The sequence below is a fragment of the Tachypleus tridentatus genome, chromosome 1 (assembly GCF_004210375.1).
Source record: "Tachypleus tridentatus isolate NWPU-2018 chromosome 1, ASM421037v1, whole genome shotgun sequence".
NCBI classification, from domain to species: Eukaryota; Metazoa; Arthropoda; class Merostomata; order Xiphosura; family Limulidae; genus Tachypleus; species Tachypleus tridentatus.
The window spans coordinates 61,774,233-61,788,836 of NC_134825.1; the positions used below are offsets into that span (position 1 = coordinate 61,774,233).

The 14,604-nt window shown below is 30.2% G+C and overlaps 1 protein-coding gene across 2 annotated transcripts; it reads right to left on the reverse strand.

Moving 5' to 3' along the window:
• Window positions 1-3,671: 3,671 nt before the first annotated feature.
• On the reverse strand, window positions 3,672-13,909 carry RpL35A (ribosomal protein L35A). 2 transcript variants are annotated; one of them, XM_076500465.1, is made up of 4 exons: window positions 13,821-13,909; window positions 7,687-7,779; window positions 4,332-4,484; window positions 3,672-3,887 (listed from the first exon to the last, which is right to left on the reverse strand). In XM_076500465.1, exons 2-4 carry the CDS (start codon window positions 7,758-7,760, stop codon window positions 3,713-3,715), a joined length of 402 nt encoding a protein of 133 aa, XP_076356580.1. In that variant the 5' UTR covers window positions 7,761-7,779; window positions 13,821-13,909; the 3' UTR covers window positions 3,672-3,712. The 2 variants fall into 2 exon arrangements, with proteins under 2 accessions (XP_076356580.1, XP_076356589.1); XM_076500474.1 differs by having other exon boundaries at window positions 13,812-13,869.
• Between the last annotated feature and the right edge of the window lie 695 nt (window positions 13,910-14,604).

Here is a 14,604-nt window from a genome sequence, read left to right on the forward strand (position 1 = left end):
TATAGCTTAGTGTTCACAAATAAACATACACACGTACAAGTTCACTATTAATTTTAAATAAACGCCAATAAATTACATAATAAACTTTACACAATTGAAAATGAAAGTTTGATGCCCTAACATTTGTAAACGCTTTTTATCCGCTGGTTCATAACGTATTTTCAAGAAAGTATTTCTGGTGAATTACACTAATATGGTTGTTAGAAATGTGAATATTTCGCCTTCGTGTATCAAAGATTGTTTTATTATTTTAACCACCAATACTTGTTCATCCTAGTTTTTTAGATTAAGCTAAATTCTAGAATTCTCAATTAACTATAGACGTTTCTCTGCTTTTGCTGCCTCTCGGAGTTGGGGATCATACGATTGTTCTGTTACCGGTAAGTTTCCTTGCGAATAAGAACCTACTTTTTAAGATATCTGAATCACTTTCTAACACACTGCACTTTTCTTTCTCATCTAAACATAATCAAGAGGAAAATATCTATCAAACGATTAATTTACAGAAACGGTATACATATTGTTTGTAGTCCCTTAAAGATTTAGCTTACCCTCTCGGAAATGCTTTATTGTAGAGTTTTAACGGTTAGCGTGCTGTCCTATTTATCCGAAAATTCGTGATTTTTTATTATAGTAAAGTTACATCAGGTTATCTGCTCTGTCCACCAAGTGAAATCGAACCCCTGACTTTAACATTGGTTTATGTTTCGTTACCACAAATTTGTGTTCCACATTGTGGAGTCGCGGATACAAGAGAACGATTCAGTCTCACTAGTCGGTCGGTTAAGATAATCAGACAGTTTTAGTAGTTTCTGTTGACTAGCTTTCTTCCCACCAGTCTAGCCGTTCAAAAATTACTGGCTAGCACAGGGTCCTCGTGCAACTTTCGCGAATATCCAAAACAAAAATTCTGGTTTAACATCGCAAAAAAAACACCGAAGTATTGCAACACTAATAACACCATAAGACAAATCACGTAATGCAACATCAGAAAATAATCGACATGAACTTATTCTACAATACAACACAAATGTATTTTAAAACTTGGCATAAAACATTCTTTTCAAAGTAATATGTTTCTGTACATCTTCGATACGAGATCAAAAATATTCTTTATAGCATATTTGTTTCTCGCTAAGTGTATAACTACACAATTGTCTGCTTGCGCTCTGTTCACTATAGTAATAAGACCGAGTATTAGTGTTAGAAGCTCTCATACTATTTAATAATCTATCAGTGAAAGACTATTTATAACACCATGTAACAAAAATTTTGTTCCTGTGTTATTTCTTAATTGCTTATGTTGTAAAAGTAGAGAAATGGCCATTATTCTCTTCAAACTTTGCTTTTGTGACCTGGATGATGAAATTTAGAAATTAACCTGTTTTCTATGTAAAAACGGCAAATTTGCACATTTTCATTTACATAAGGTCTGAATAAAACAACATATGAATCAAGATTTACATGTATTTATACTAAAGTTGTACAGAAATGTTTAGGACAAATTTATCGAGATTTACGACTGTAATGTAAATCACTCACGTATCAGCCTCGAAATAGTTTCCCATCATCTCAAACAAAGGTAAAGTTTGAAGAAAAAATAGGTCTTTTCCATTTACTTTAGGCAAAAGTAACTGAGAAATCGCATTTCCTACCCAGGAACAAGAAAAAGTAAACATTTTGTTATATAGTATAATCAGAGCCAGATTAAGGTTTAGTGAGAGACCCATGACCAACACAATATTTGGGAATAATAACTCACTCTTATTTCTGCCAGTTTTACTTACGAAAATGATGTGAATTATTTTTTCAACCAATTTCTTAAAAAGCTATAACCTTCACTGATTGGATTTTTTTTTGTTTATATTAATAATTAATATGCATTTTAATCAGATTCAAGCTTGTTAGATTAAGATCTTACGCAAAGTCATTCGAGGACTATCTATGCTACTCAATACCATACACCGCAAATTCATGTTACTCCAATCGAACAGTAGGAAGACGACGCAAACTCTTATAACGCATTCACAGACCCAGAGTAGGGGGCGCAATTTATTTTCATTTTTTTGAAGTAACGGAAAACGAACCATAGTTCGGCAAGTGTAACACTGGAACGTTGGGGTATTTCTACCGAGCGATTTAAAATAGCGAGGTCTAGCAATTTTAATGATCGAACTGCGAACCCGAAGATTCGTTACCACAAACATTTGCCCTTGGTGGATCTTATAAATACCAGTCAAATTTCATTGTCATTCAAATAAAAGCAGTTAAGTAATTCTTTGTTGCAATCTTTTAAATCTATTAGTTTGTTTTGTTTATTATGAATTTCGCGCAAAGCTACACGAGGGCTATCTGCACTAGCCGTCCCTAATTTAGCAGTACAAGACTAGAGGGAAGGCAGCTAGTCATTATCACCCATCACCAACTATTTTACCAACGAACAGTGGGATTGGCAGTAACATTATAACGCCACCACGGTTTAAAGGACGAGCATGTTTGGTGTAACGAGATTTCGAACCCAAGGACCTCGGATTACGAGTAGAATGCCTTAACCATCTGGCCATGCCAGGCCCAAATCTATCAGCTCAGGTAACATTTGATGCAAGTCTTAACCATGTTAAAACATACATTTGATAAAAGACTTATTTCAATATATATAGACCATGCAAACAAAATGCGAGAAATTAGTAGTCTATACTAGTCTTAATTTTTGTTAAGTAGAGGTAGTTTGTTGAATCCTAAACAGTGGACTCGGTTACAATCAAACCATAGCATTCGAACATTTACTTACACACACATGAAGTAAAAATATAATTCTCAACTTTCTATCTACATCAATACGAATACATATCGAAATATTAAATGTCTCAACTTGCAAAATGCAAACATTTATGTCTATCTCTAAAATCAAGGGCCTTGGAAATACCTCACTTCTCATTTATGTTATTTTATGCCTGGTTTACAGTTTGAAATGGTGCATTAACCTAATCTGACAAAGGCATAACAACTGTGTCAGCTTTTAAAAACAAATTTGTATTTTTCAACTTCCCTTAATAAAAACATATTTTAAGTGTATACAAACTATGAGTCAATCTTCTAAAATCATGCTATTCTTTTTCCAGTGAGGTCAGGTTAAGTTAGCAAAAATTTTATTTTTTTGTTACCACGTCAATAAGAACTGTGTGCACATATCCTACAGACAAGTTTTCTCTTTTGATTGTGGTAAATACTAAAAGCCAACAAAGCAGTAGAAACAAACAGTTGTAAACCAATTAAAAATAATAAGCACATTTATCATTTTTTCCTCTAAATTAATCCATTACACTGGATATTTAAGTGTACATAAAATAGTGCCATGGTATTTCATCCATCTGATAACTCTCCCATTGCTGATGCTGAACAAAAGACTTTCTAGGCAGTGTCTGGTATTAAACCATCTATACTAATTATGTGATTCTAATTAGCATAGACGGTTTATAATACTAGACAAATTGTTGGGCAAAAATAATTTGGGAGATTTCTGTTACTTATGATAAATTAGATAAATTACAGGGATAACTAAACCAAACTGGAGTTAAAACTAAGTACATTTCAATTTAAGAAAATTGTAAATGTTTTATTTCCAAAAATGTTGGATATTTTAAGTATATGAAAAATGCAAATAACATCAATGACTTCCAAGACCTTTATTAACAATCATATTTCAAAACAGTTAAATTCTGGAAGGGTACAGCATGATACGGATCCTACGACCCATGGCCTTGGCAGGTAGGTTACGCTTGAACTTGGCCCTGACAACCCCACTTCTACCATGAGGTCTGGTAACACGACCCCAGATAGCTCTTAACTTTGTGAAGTGATCCTTTTTACCTGGTACTCTGGTTTTACTAAACATTTGAAAAATGGAAAAAAATGAGATAAAGGAAAACAATAATTAGAAACTTTTACATTTTATTTGAGAAATGTTTTTAAAAAAAGATGTACTACTCAACTGTACCTCCTTCCAAAGTTAATTATTCATAAAAAGTGTTGATACTGAATCTTTTATCTGCTAGATGTTCTACAAGACATACTATACAAGAAATAACCAATCTGAACATTCTCTTTGACACTTTCTATAATTGGTTGGAAAAAAGTCTCATATGATATAAAACTTATAATCCAAAAAGCTCTAGCTTTGACTGTACTCTCCTAAGAATTTAGGAAAATGTACCTTAAATAAACATTGTTAAATGTCTTCTCATAACTGGCCTGCCTGAAAATACATAACATTACAATTCTAATTCAACATTTTATCAATACAACAGCAAAAATGCACAATTTCTACTTACTTTTTTGCTCGATATACAAAAGCACATCTTTTACCAATATAGAATTCTGTTTGCTTTCGGGACACTACACCATCAATTTTAAGAAGAGACGTGTTCTCGTGCTGATTTCTTAAACCACGTTTGTATCCAACAAATATTGCTTTACAGTATAATCTAGAAAACAACATTTAAACTCGTGATTAAACTTGTACACAATATGTTTTCATAATTAGATTCTCAAATTTACAAACAGCCTCTACAAAAACTGTTAAAAAACCAATAGTTTATACTTCACTCTTAACTAATTATAACCATAATTTACTAACTAGTAAAACTAATCACCTTATTCATACAGGTCACAAAAAGTAAATGGAATACAAGTTTGACACAACTCTGATTTAAATTCCATAATAGACTGAATAATATTGATACAATATCAACAGTTAAGCATACTTGTAATCTCTTCTTAAATGATTTCTCAAGGAGTGATATGTTTCTGCTCATCTCTAAAACATAAGAACCTGCTAAAAGAACTGGCAAATGGGCTGTTTTGTTTATAAACTACTCTCTGTAGTTGTTCAGAAATAAAAAAATAGCAACCAAAGTAATTTTTAATTTTAATTGTTGAAATAGTTTGAAGTAACGTAATAACCATGTCACAACAAGCTTGGTATACTTTACACAAGTTCTTATACACATTTCCCCATGTTAAGCAGTTACGCTAACTTTTGATGCATTGTGTATTTGTTTGACTTCTTGAAAACACTGCAATTTTTTTTGTATGTGAAAAATCAGTTTTTAATGAATATTAAATAAAAATACTGAGTTTGTCCAAATACTAGCCCAAGTCATGCCATGATTAAAAACTTATTTATCCCAAATTGTCAAATATTCTTGCAATCTCTAAAACTTCCCATTCAAATTTATTTGAAGAAAGCATCCAGTTTCAACTGTTTCAGTTTTTTAATGGGCTTTCTCATGCGGTTAAAAGAAAACACCAAAGGTTCATTTTCCTCCTTCATTTTTGCATACAATTTGATAGTATTAATATAACTTATCACTTGTGGTGAAGTGGGAATTTCTATTTCCTTACTATCTTTTAATATTTTGAATATCTCACACTGCTACCATCTTGTGATTCTATTATAGATTTTAAATCAATTTCATCAGTTTGTTAAAACGTCAACATTCACAAAACGTGCGTTCAGAGAATCATCTGCATCTAACTTCTCAGAGAGTGGATTTCACTAGAATCATCACAACAAACAACTTTAAAAAATTTATGGTATTTAGTAAATTTTAAAATTAGGGAAGATAGAAATTTATTTTTTGTGAGAATGAAAGAGTATAATTTTGCACTTAAAAGAAATATATTTCTACAAATCATGAATCTAATCTACCTGCAAAATTGACAGCAGAAAAATGAACAGAATATATTTAACCAATATCTACTGTAACAAAATGTCCAAGAATTTATTAATATTTAAAGAAATTATTAATTAAATAAGAAATTAATATTTCATCAAAAACATTTTTTTTTGCATTATTCAATTCCAATCGTACTCGTTGATAGATGAGGTTGGTGAAAGATAGTTTTCCGTTCATGTTATGCAGATTCCACCATATAGAGGGCCTTTTATAAGAGAAATCTTAAGATAAATTTTGATATTTCCAGCTTGGACAGGTTTATGCCCTATGTAGTTTCTGGCTTAGACAAGCTTTACTGTATATTTATGTAAACCTACACACACACACACACACAATTGAATAACCAATAATTTGTATATTACTATGTTGATACCATAGAATTCCATTCTACTTTATAAAGCTTAATAAACAAGCTACATTTAGGTATAAAAAAAAATATGAAATTTCAAGCAGAGTAAAGATAACTATTTTCTTCAAATCTTAGTTCAAAAAATAAACAAGAGAGTCGTCTAACACACATTAAAATGGCAGAAAAAACCAATATGGGAACATTCTAAGTTGCTGTAAGATTATTCACATCATATATTGAAGTGTATATAAGGAAATAAACAGTAACACCATTTAATTTAGTACAAGCCATATCTCAAGAAAATGAAGAGATACAAAATTATGTTTTATATTCTAGTTCGTGAATATTGGGAAGTTGGGTTTTTAGTTCCTATGAAACTACAGACTTAGTATTTCACATCACAAACACCTAACTTAAGCCAGTGTTGCATCCAACATGTTACAAGAAAATTTATATTTAGGTGTTCTTTCGATTTTTGCTTTTCTTAAAACACAGAAAAGTAAATAAAGCAAACAACTCTCTCTTCCAGCTATGACCTTTGTACTCAGTTTCTGCATGCCATAGGTTATTCTATTTAAAATTTTGCATGTGGAGGATATGAAACAAATTTTTTTTAGGTTATATATGGCTGAATAACAAAAATCATAATATAAATTTAGTGGCTAAGTTGTATTTTGGACTGAAAAATATATTAACTTTTCAGCAGACTATAGACACAAACTACCTGCTGGAAATCTTTGTTTGAAAGAACAAGATGACCTCCCAACACATTAAAATGGTTGAGAAAATCACTAGAGGGTCATTTCAAGCATTTGATCAGTTATTTATAATATATTGATGTCAATGTAAGAGATTGTTTTTAAAAATGGACAACAGAGGTTAGCAGGGCCAGTGTTTAAATCAGTATATAAATGACATCTCAAAAAGATACGAGGTTATTTTATATTCTAGCCTACCATAATCAGTAATTTGAGCTCCTAATTCACACAAAACTAGACTTCGTATTTTGACTCCACAAAAATGTACATTTAAACCATTGCTACATTCAACTTACCAGATGACATGAAAATCCCTGTTTGACTGTGGTTAACATTTACTTTTAAATTAACTGAATAATGCATAATACTAACACATGAATTATAATCTATAACTTGATACAAATCTTATTGGTATAAATTCATGAAATAGTTTAATAAAAATTTAAAAAACCCGAACCATCTGGAAAGTATTAATTGATTTTGAAACACTAATTGTCGTAACTACTGTTCATAGGTAATTAAATATACCCATGCAGCTTTAGTGTTACTTGCCTTGACAACCAATAATAAAAGTCAAGTGGATGAAACTAAAATTGCAAAACTGGAATGGTATCAGCAAATACAACACACCCATTAATCTCAATTACAGTAACCTTCTGTACTCAGAATCTAATGGCAGAAGTGCTTGTATGAAGGATGCATTGATACTCAACAATAAAGATCTTTCAGAAATATATGCTAGCATTTTTCCCTCAGTGTCTTCTCAGCTTTTTGGAGACTTGTTTTAAAACAAATATTAAAATTATGGAATATTTTTGGATAAAATGTATTGAAAACTCACCTTCCAGGCTTTAGAGCCTGTTTTGTTTTCACTGGAGCAACTAAGTTTGTTTTCTCTGCCTTTGTTTCAGCCATCCTTTCCACTAAGGTGGCACTGAAAAATGTAGTATTTAGTTTCATAAGTTATTACACATTCCTTTAGCTTTTTTTACTCAGCATTTTAGTTCAAATTATAATACTCTCTTCTTTTTAATGTTTTTGCAGTAGCAATATAATTGTAAGAAACATTTTGTTATATTCCAGTTTTTATATTTTAAAACCATAAAAAATACAAGAATCAAACGAGCAAATTTTTTATGCTTTATTAAATCTGTTAAGTACCCATTTTGCATACAAACTATTGAAGACTCATCTTAATTGCATTAAAACATGTTATAGTTTTAAGTTAGTAAGTATACAATAAAGCCAATTAGTATTTTTTAATTTCACATTTTTCTTTCTATATACTATTACCAGTTAATTTTAGAATTGGTTCTACATCACAAGAAATGTTTATGATGTTAGAAAAACATTTAGGTTCAAGGTATCTTAATAAAAATGAATAAAACTCCTATAACTCAAATGCTTCCAAAAGGTGGACCTTTCTTCTTTAGGGGTAAACTGGGAATGATGGTGTAATCGAATGAGTAATATATACAAAGGGAGTTTAGTGACATCATAAAGATCTGGTTTTCCAAGAAATGTTAATGTCTTTATGCACTGTTGCAAGTGTCTCATTTCCAGTACAATGTAACTGATGACAATCATGTATAAAGGCATTAGGAATATTTTATTTCAGAAATGGCTTAATATATACATATTTAAAACTATACTTAAGAGTTTAAGCAAAATAAAGGTGAAATAAAAAAGATATGCTTTTCCAATCAATTTACAGAAACAGGATTGAAAAATTGTCTTGAAGAATACATTTTAGGAAATTTAGCTTTCATATATGTAAAAAACTAAGCAAAGAATAATTCTTCTGACAGAGATGAAACCAATAAAAAGAGTTCATTAATTCCAGCATCTAAAAATGTTTTATGTGGGAAAACAATGGATTATTTCAAATATGCAATGTCCAAACACTTTTCTAATACTTTTTAACCTTCTTATGAACTGAACATAATTATGATTTTAGATCTACTTTACTTCAGAATTCTGAATAATTCTTCACACTGAAGACAAAAGTATTTCGAAATAACGACCTCTACACTTGTATCTCCACAACAGGCAGTTACCATCCATTCTATAAAGTTTCATCATGAATACACTGCCTACACAATCTATCAAAGAATTCTTTATACCAATTTTACCACAGTCCAGGATGATTACTTGCTTGTTAAAAATTAAGCTTTAGAAGATTAAAATCTTAACAAATCTCAACTACAGTAGTTTTTAACATTTATTATTTCAAAGATCCCTTCAATGACCAAAGATATTTGTGAACATTTCCTATACTAAGGTTATTTTTAGAAACTAACGTTGCACCATAAAAAAGAACTGACAAAAATTCAGCTAGTTACTTTTTTTAAATTAACTGTGAATACCAATTTTTAAAACTGGTATGGACACTCGATCTTCACCACGAAGGACTTCTTTCAGAATATTCTGTGACCCACAGCAGTAAAGATCATTAACAGCATTTACAAAATAGCCAGACACAAGTCAAGTATTAACATCCAGTTTAATCAGATGTAAATTTATTCATTATGCCTTTAGTTGTTTAAATTTTACATTGACTTTTCATTTGGCCCTAAATTTGTACCAAAATGTTAAATTTTTATTACAGGATAATATTTGTCTGCTTTCATAAATTATTTCCAATCACCTGAAGCTAAAGTTTAAAGTCCTGATTTGAGAATGTTTCTCATGACCCATGTCTTTTAGCAATGATACATTAACAAAAAATAAATTGACTGAAATCCAAAGTTTATTTTTTATTACACCAACTATACAAGCCTAAAAGACGTCAAGCATTTTGGACTCCAGAGGAACTGCAAAACATTGCCTACTACATTGGCATTAATTAAGCACCCTTACTTATCTTTTCTGTACTGTTTACCAATCTTACGTTCATATTTTATATTGTACTTTACATTTTAACATTTTTTTAATGTTTTTAATGATAATCAGCTCTGATGAATAAATTGTAGAGTAACCAACAAAAACTTTCACACACACAACTATTGTTTCTTTTGAAAAGCTTTTCATGGATGCAAAAAAATAAAATAAAAAATATATATCAAACACATGTACAAGAGAGACCATGATGAACTTCACTCTTGGCACATCTTGTGTTACGGAGAGCCATGAAAATATTTGTAGTACGGTTGTAATATTTTTTCTCTGAAATTTATGTAGTCCACAATGATGTGGTATAGCATCACAAAATCAACAATCAACAGCAATCCTGGTTAATCAATGCATTGAGGTTTAATAATGGCTTATCTGGTACCCAGGACACTTCACTCTAAACTAATAAATACCTGACCCAACAGGGGAAAATTTACTGTTGACAAGCATATATCAACAATATGGTCAACACAAGTCTGTTTAGTGAATCTATCTCTGGAAGAAAAAAATAAAACTTTTGGTACAAAATGCCTATAACTTTGTTTTATAGAATAAATGTGGAAAGTAACTGCATTCATGGTTTAATGGGTTTATGTTTTAGTTGATAATTTTAAAAAGATAATATTTACCTACCTACCTTCTTTCATTTTAAACTAGTTTAGGCTTATAGAAAACAATGTTTTAAGCCTGGCCTACAAAGCATATTAACCACAATCAAAACAAAATAATTTATAACATTACACTGAAGCATTGTAAAATTCATACTGTTTTCCCTGCTAGTTGCCTCATTAAGTTATATTCATAATCGTATGGAAGTAACCAACACCTATTGCATAATGTTGAACATGTTAACCAACTGAACAGGTACTTGAATTTCAAATACCAAAACTTAAGCTTTGACTGGCATTCTATTAAATCTTAAATCTACATAATTTAAACACATTTTCCCTCAAGTTCCACTGGTTTATAATTATGGAGATCTTTCTCACTGGTATTGAAAATGACTTTTTGCTGCTTTTTCACTAACTCAAAACAATACAGAAATAATTTCATTTTCAGAATATAATATTACATGAATATAAAATTCAGCTCCTATCACATATAATAATATAGGTAGTGATTATACTTATACCATTCAAACAAGACTTGAATGATTAAATATATGCCACTAGTGCTATGCACACACAAACATTCATCTTTGAATTTTTAAATACTGACTGCACTCGTGTTATGCCAAAATAGTTCACGGTACTAAAATATTTATTGAAATGTTTTATAAAGGTACAGAAATGCAAGTGTTAAGTTCTACTTCAAAATCTAAACATTTGTAGTCAGGCCAGTTTTTCTTCAAATCTCAGTCAAAAAAACTTCAACAATCATTCTGGTATTACATAATACATATTGATAAAATATCCAATACTGAAGAACAGGTGAGTAACATTTACTCATACTGGATGTCTTTATCAATTTCCAGGTGATCAATGAATGGTCATACTAAACACATGCTTTTCCTTCTTGTTTACATGAAATATGTCTTGTACTGTTTATACATAAACTACCGATAATATGATGAATTAAATGTGAATAAAACAATCCCTTGTTAAAATGTAATTTACACTTCACTTGTTGCTAGGTAACAAAATACATAAATTGCATGCAACAAACAATTGTACAAGCTTAGAACCATGAAAGTATCCAAGAAAATATTTATGCTATGGCTTTTGATAATGCATGCATATGTTAACAAAATTTTGCAGGTTACTGGGAAACATTACAAAGCTTTTGTGCACAAAATATCAAATTTTTAAATTATTAGATTTTTTAAAGATTTTATTGTGAACCTTTTGCTTTAAGAATGTTAACTTTCACCATGCAGAGTAATTTTCATATTCCACATGAGAAATCTTTATAACTCCAAATAATTACCAAATGTTTAAGAAAAAAATTCATATTTCATGTTATTTTCACTACTGAACTGCAATCTGTGTTTGGTAGATGTGATAAATCTCTCAACCATCATAAAAAGTGGGAAATCAAAATTATGTTATTTTCTTTCTAGAATAACTACAAATTATATCAAGAGCACAAATGTATATAGTCTAAATATCTTAAATGTCATAACATTAAACATTTACACAATTATATTTCTCTTTCAGTCATTGTTGGCTAACATCACAGAAGTTCTGACAGTGCATGTTACCATTTTCAAGAATATGAAACTGACCTTTATAAAATGATCTGTCTTCGTTGTTTAAATGGACTAGTTTTGTTTGTTAAATACAGTCACATTTCAATTATTATGAATTATACATGTTTACTGATTATTGCTATTTACAAACAAGTTCTTACTTATCTCAAAGCATAGAAAAGTAAATGAAGTATAGCAAATAACTGTCTTCCTGTTATGAGCTTTGTACTTGGTTGCTGCTTCTAGTAACATGCTACATCTTAAAAATTTTGCACAAAGAGAATGGGGAAAAAACTTAGGTTTTATATATACAGCTGAATAACAAAAAAATCAAATTACTGTATTGATACCACAGAATTCCATTATAAGTTTAATACCAAACCTATTTCATTTTGTATAAATATGAAATTTTAGAACTACAAACACAATTCACTTGCTTGAAATCTTATTTTGAAGGCATGTGATAACCTCCTAACAAATTAAAATGGCTGAGAAAGCCACAACAGGTATATTCTGAACTGTTGATGGGGTATTCACATTATGCACGAGTATATACAAGAGGGTTCCAAAAATGGAATGAGGTTAGCAGGGCCACTGTCTAATTCAGTACACAGTGATTTCAGAAAAATGAAAATGTAGGTTATTTTATATTCTAGCTTCTTAATATCAGTAATTTGAGTTCCTAATTTGTGTAAAAGTATACACCTTGTATTATTACACTTCAAATACATAATTTGAACCAGAATGGCACTCAACATACCACATGACCCACAAAATGTCCGAAGTTTAATATTTAAATTAATAAATTAACAAATGCATAATATTAAAATGTGAATTATAATCTACAGTCTGATAACAAATACTGACATAAATTCATAAAATCCTGAATGCAAATTAAACATGATTACATGGACTTTGACTCGTACGAATAGTTAATCTAGTTCTACTATCAGCCCTAAAAATACCCTATTAAGACTTGAGTGATAGTCCACTGCAAAAACAATTTCCTTTGATATTTAAAGAAATAATTTCAACATATTCATAACACTAATACAAACTTGTGTATACAAGTTTGTTTTTTTTTTACATAGTTTGTGATCAGAATAAAATGCATAATTACATTTAGACTCTTAAGGGGACCAAAATTATTAACGCTGTATTGAGACTAATTATTGAAACTGCTTCTCTATTACTGCATAGGTTACACTAAACACCAGTTATATCTTTAAAATACGTTTCACATATTACCATCTCATTTACCATAAAACAGAAACAGTTTCCAATTTTTGACATATTTCATTCCCACAAGTAATTTTATGTAGATTTTTTGCAAGCGTACAACAGTAAAATACAGGTTATTTTCGAATGTTGTATAATGATGTCTGTTGTATGAAAATAGTATCAAGAAGTGTAATGTTTAATATTAGAGTTCAATTTGAAATAGTTCATTATTTACAATATGTAACTACCAACTAATTATTTGGAAATAAACGTTTATTTGTAGCCTAGTTTTGTAAACTAGTATTTATACTAAAATTTTACTGCTTTCAGTTTTAGTTAAACTTTCATATAACTTAACACATTTTACTAACCAATTTGTTGTATCTAACTAGCAGATTAATTAATTTTGTCATACATATTTACACTTAAATTGTAGATTCCTACGACTTTTATCAAATAAGCTCAACTCAATAGCCACTGCCAACTACACACCAACACCGGACATGATTCAGTTTCAATCGAATCTAATCTATTAAAATTTGCTTATTTACATCAATAAAACTTAACTAACATCGCAAACAAATTATAAATGTTACCAAAATACTATTATTATAAATATATTATACTTTGAATTATATTACATGTAAAAATCTTTTTACACCTACATATCCTACCTCAACCTATTTCATACACACGGTGGTAGAGACCGAAGCAATGCATCATGGGTTAATTTCGTTCTTTACTTCACCTACAGAGGGATGATTGAAAATGAAAAAGATATATTGAGCATTAGAAATCGGAGAGATTTATTTTCCCATTTTATGTTGTTTTTAGAATTAATAATTTATTCATTATTCAATGCTGCCAATTATATTAGATTTTGCATTTAATTTAGCACAATCTTTTTGAGAATAGAACTTCAAAAAAGGTTTGCACTTCATGACCTTTTCAAAACTTTCATTTCTTAGAATTTGTTCAAGGTAATATTGAACTTCTGTGATATATGATTATGACATGTATTTCTATTTTCTTGTAATAAAATATTATTTTTTCTGTACATATGCAGGTTTTACATAACACATGATTTACTGTTGCTAATTTAAAAATAATATTCCAATGGGTAAACAGGGCAGTTTTGAATTCGAAACTAGGAAAAGATGCTTTTACGCACATAGAAGTCTTTTCTTGGTGATACTGTGGGTAGAGTGTGTTTGTGTTTTCTTACAGCAAAGCCACATCGGGCTATCTGCTGAGCCCACTGAGGGGAATCGAACCCCTGATTTTGCGTTGTAAATCCGAAGACATACCGCTGTACTAGCGGGGGTCTGTGGGTAGAGAAGGAACCACCAAGATTACTACAAAAATATGACTGGTCAAAATTAGTCGAAACTTGTGCTCATATAAGTTGTCCACAATTTTCTTAGTCTTGTATTGTATTATCGGTAGTTTGAGGCAGGG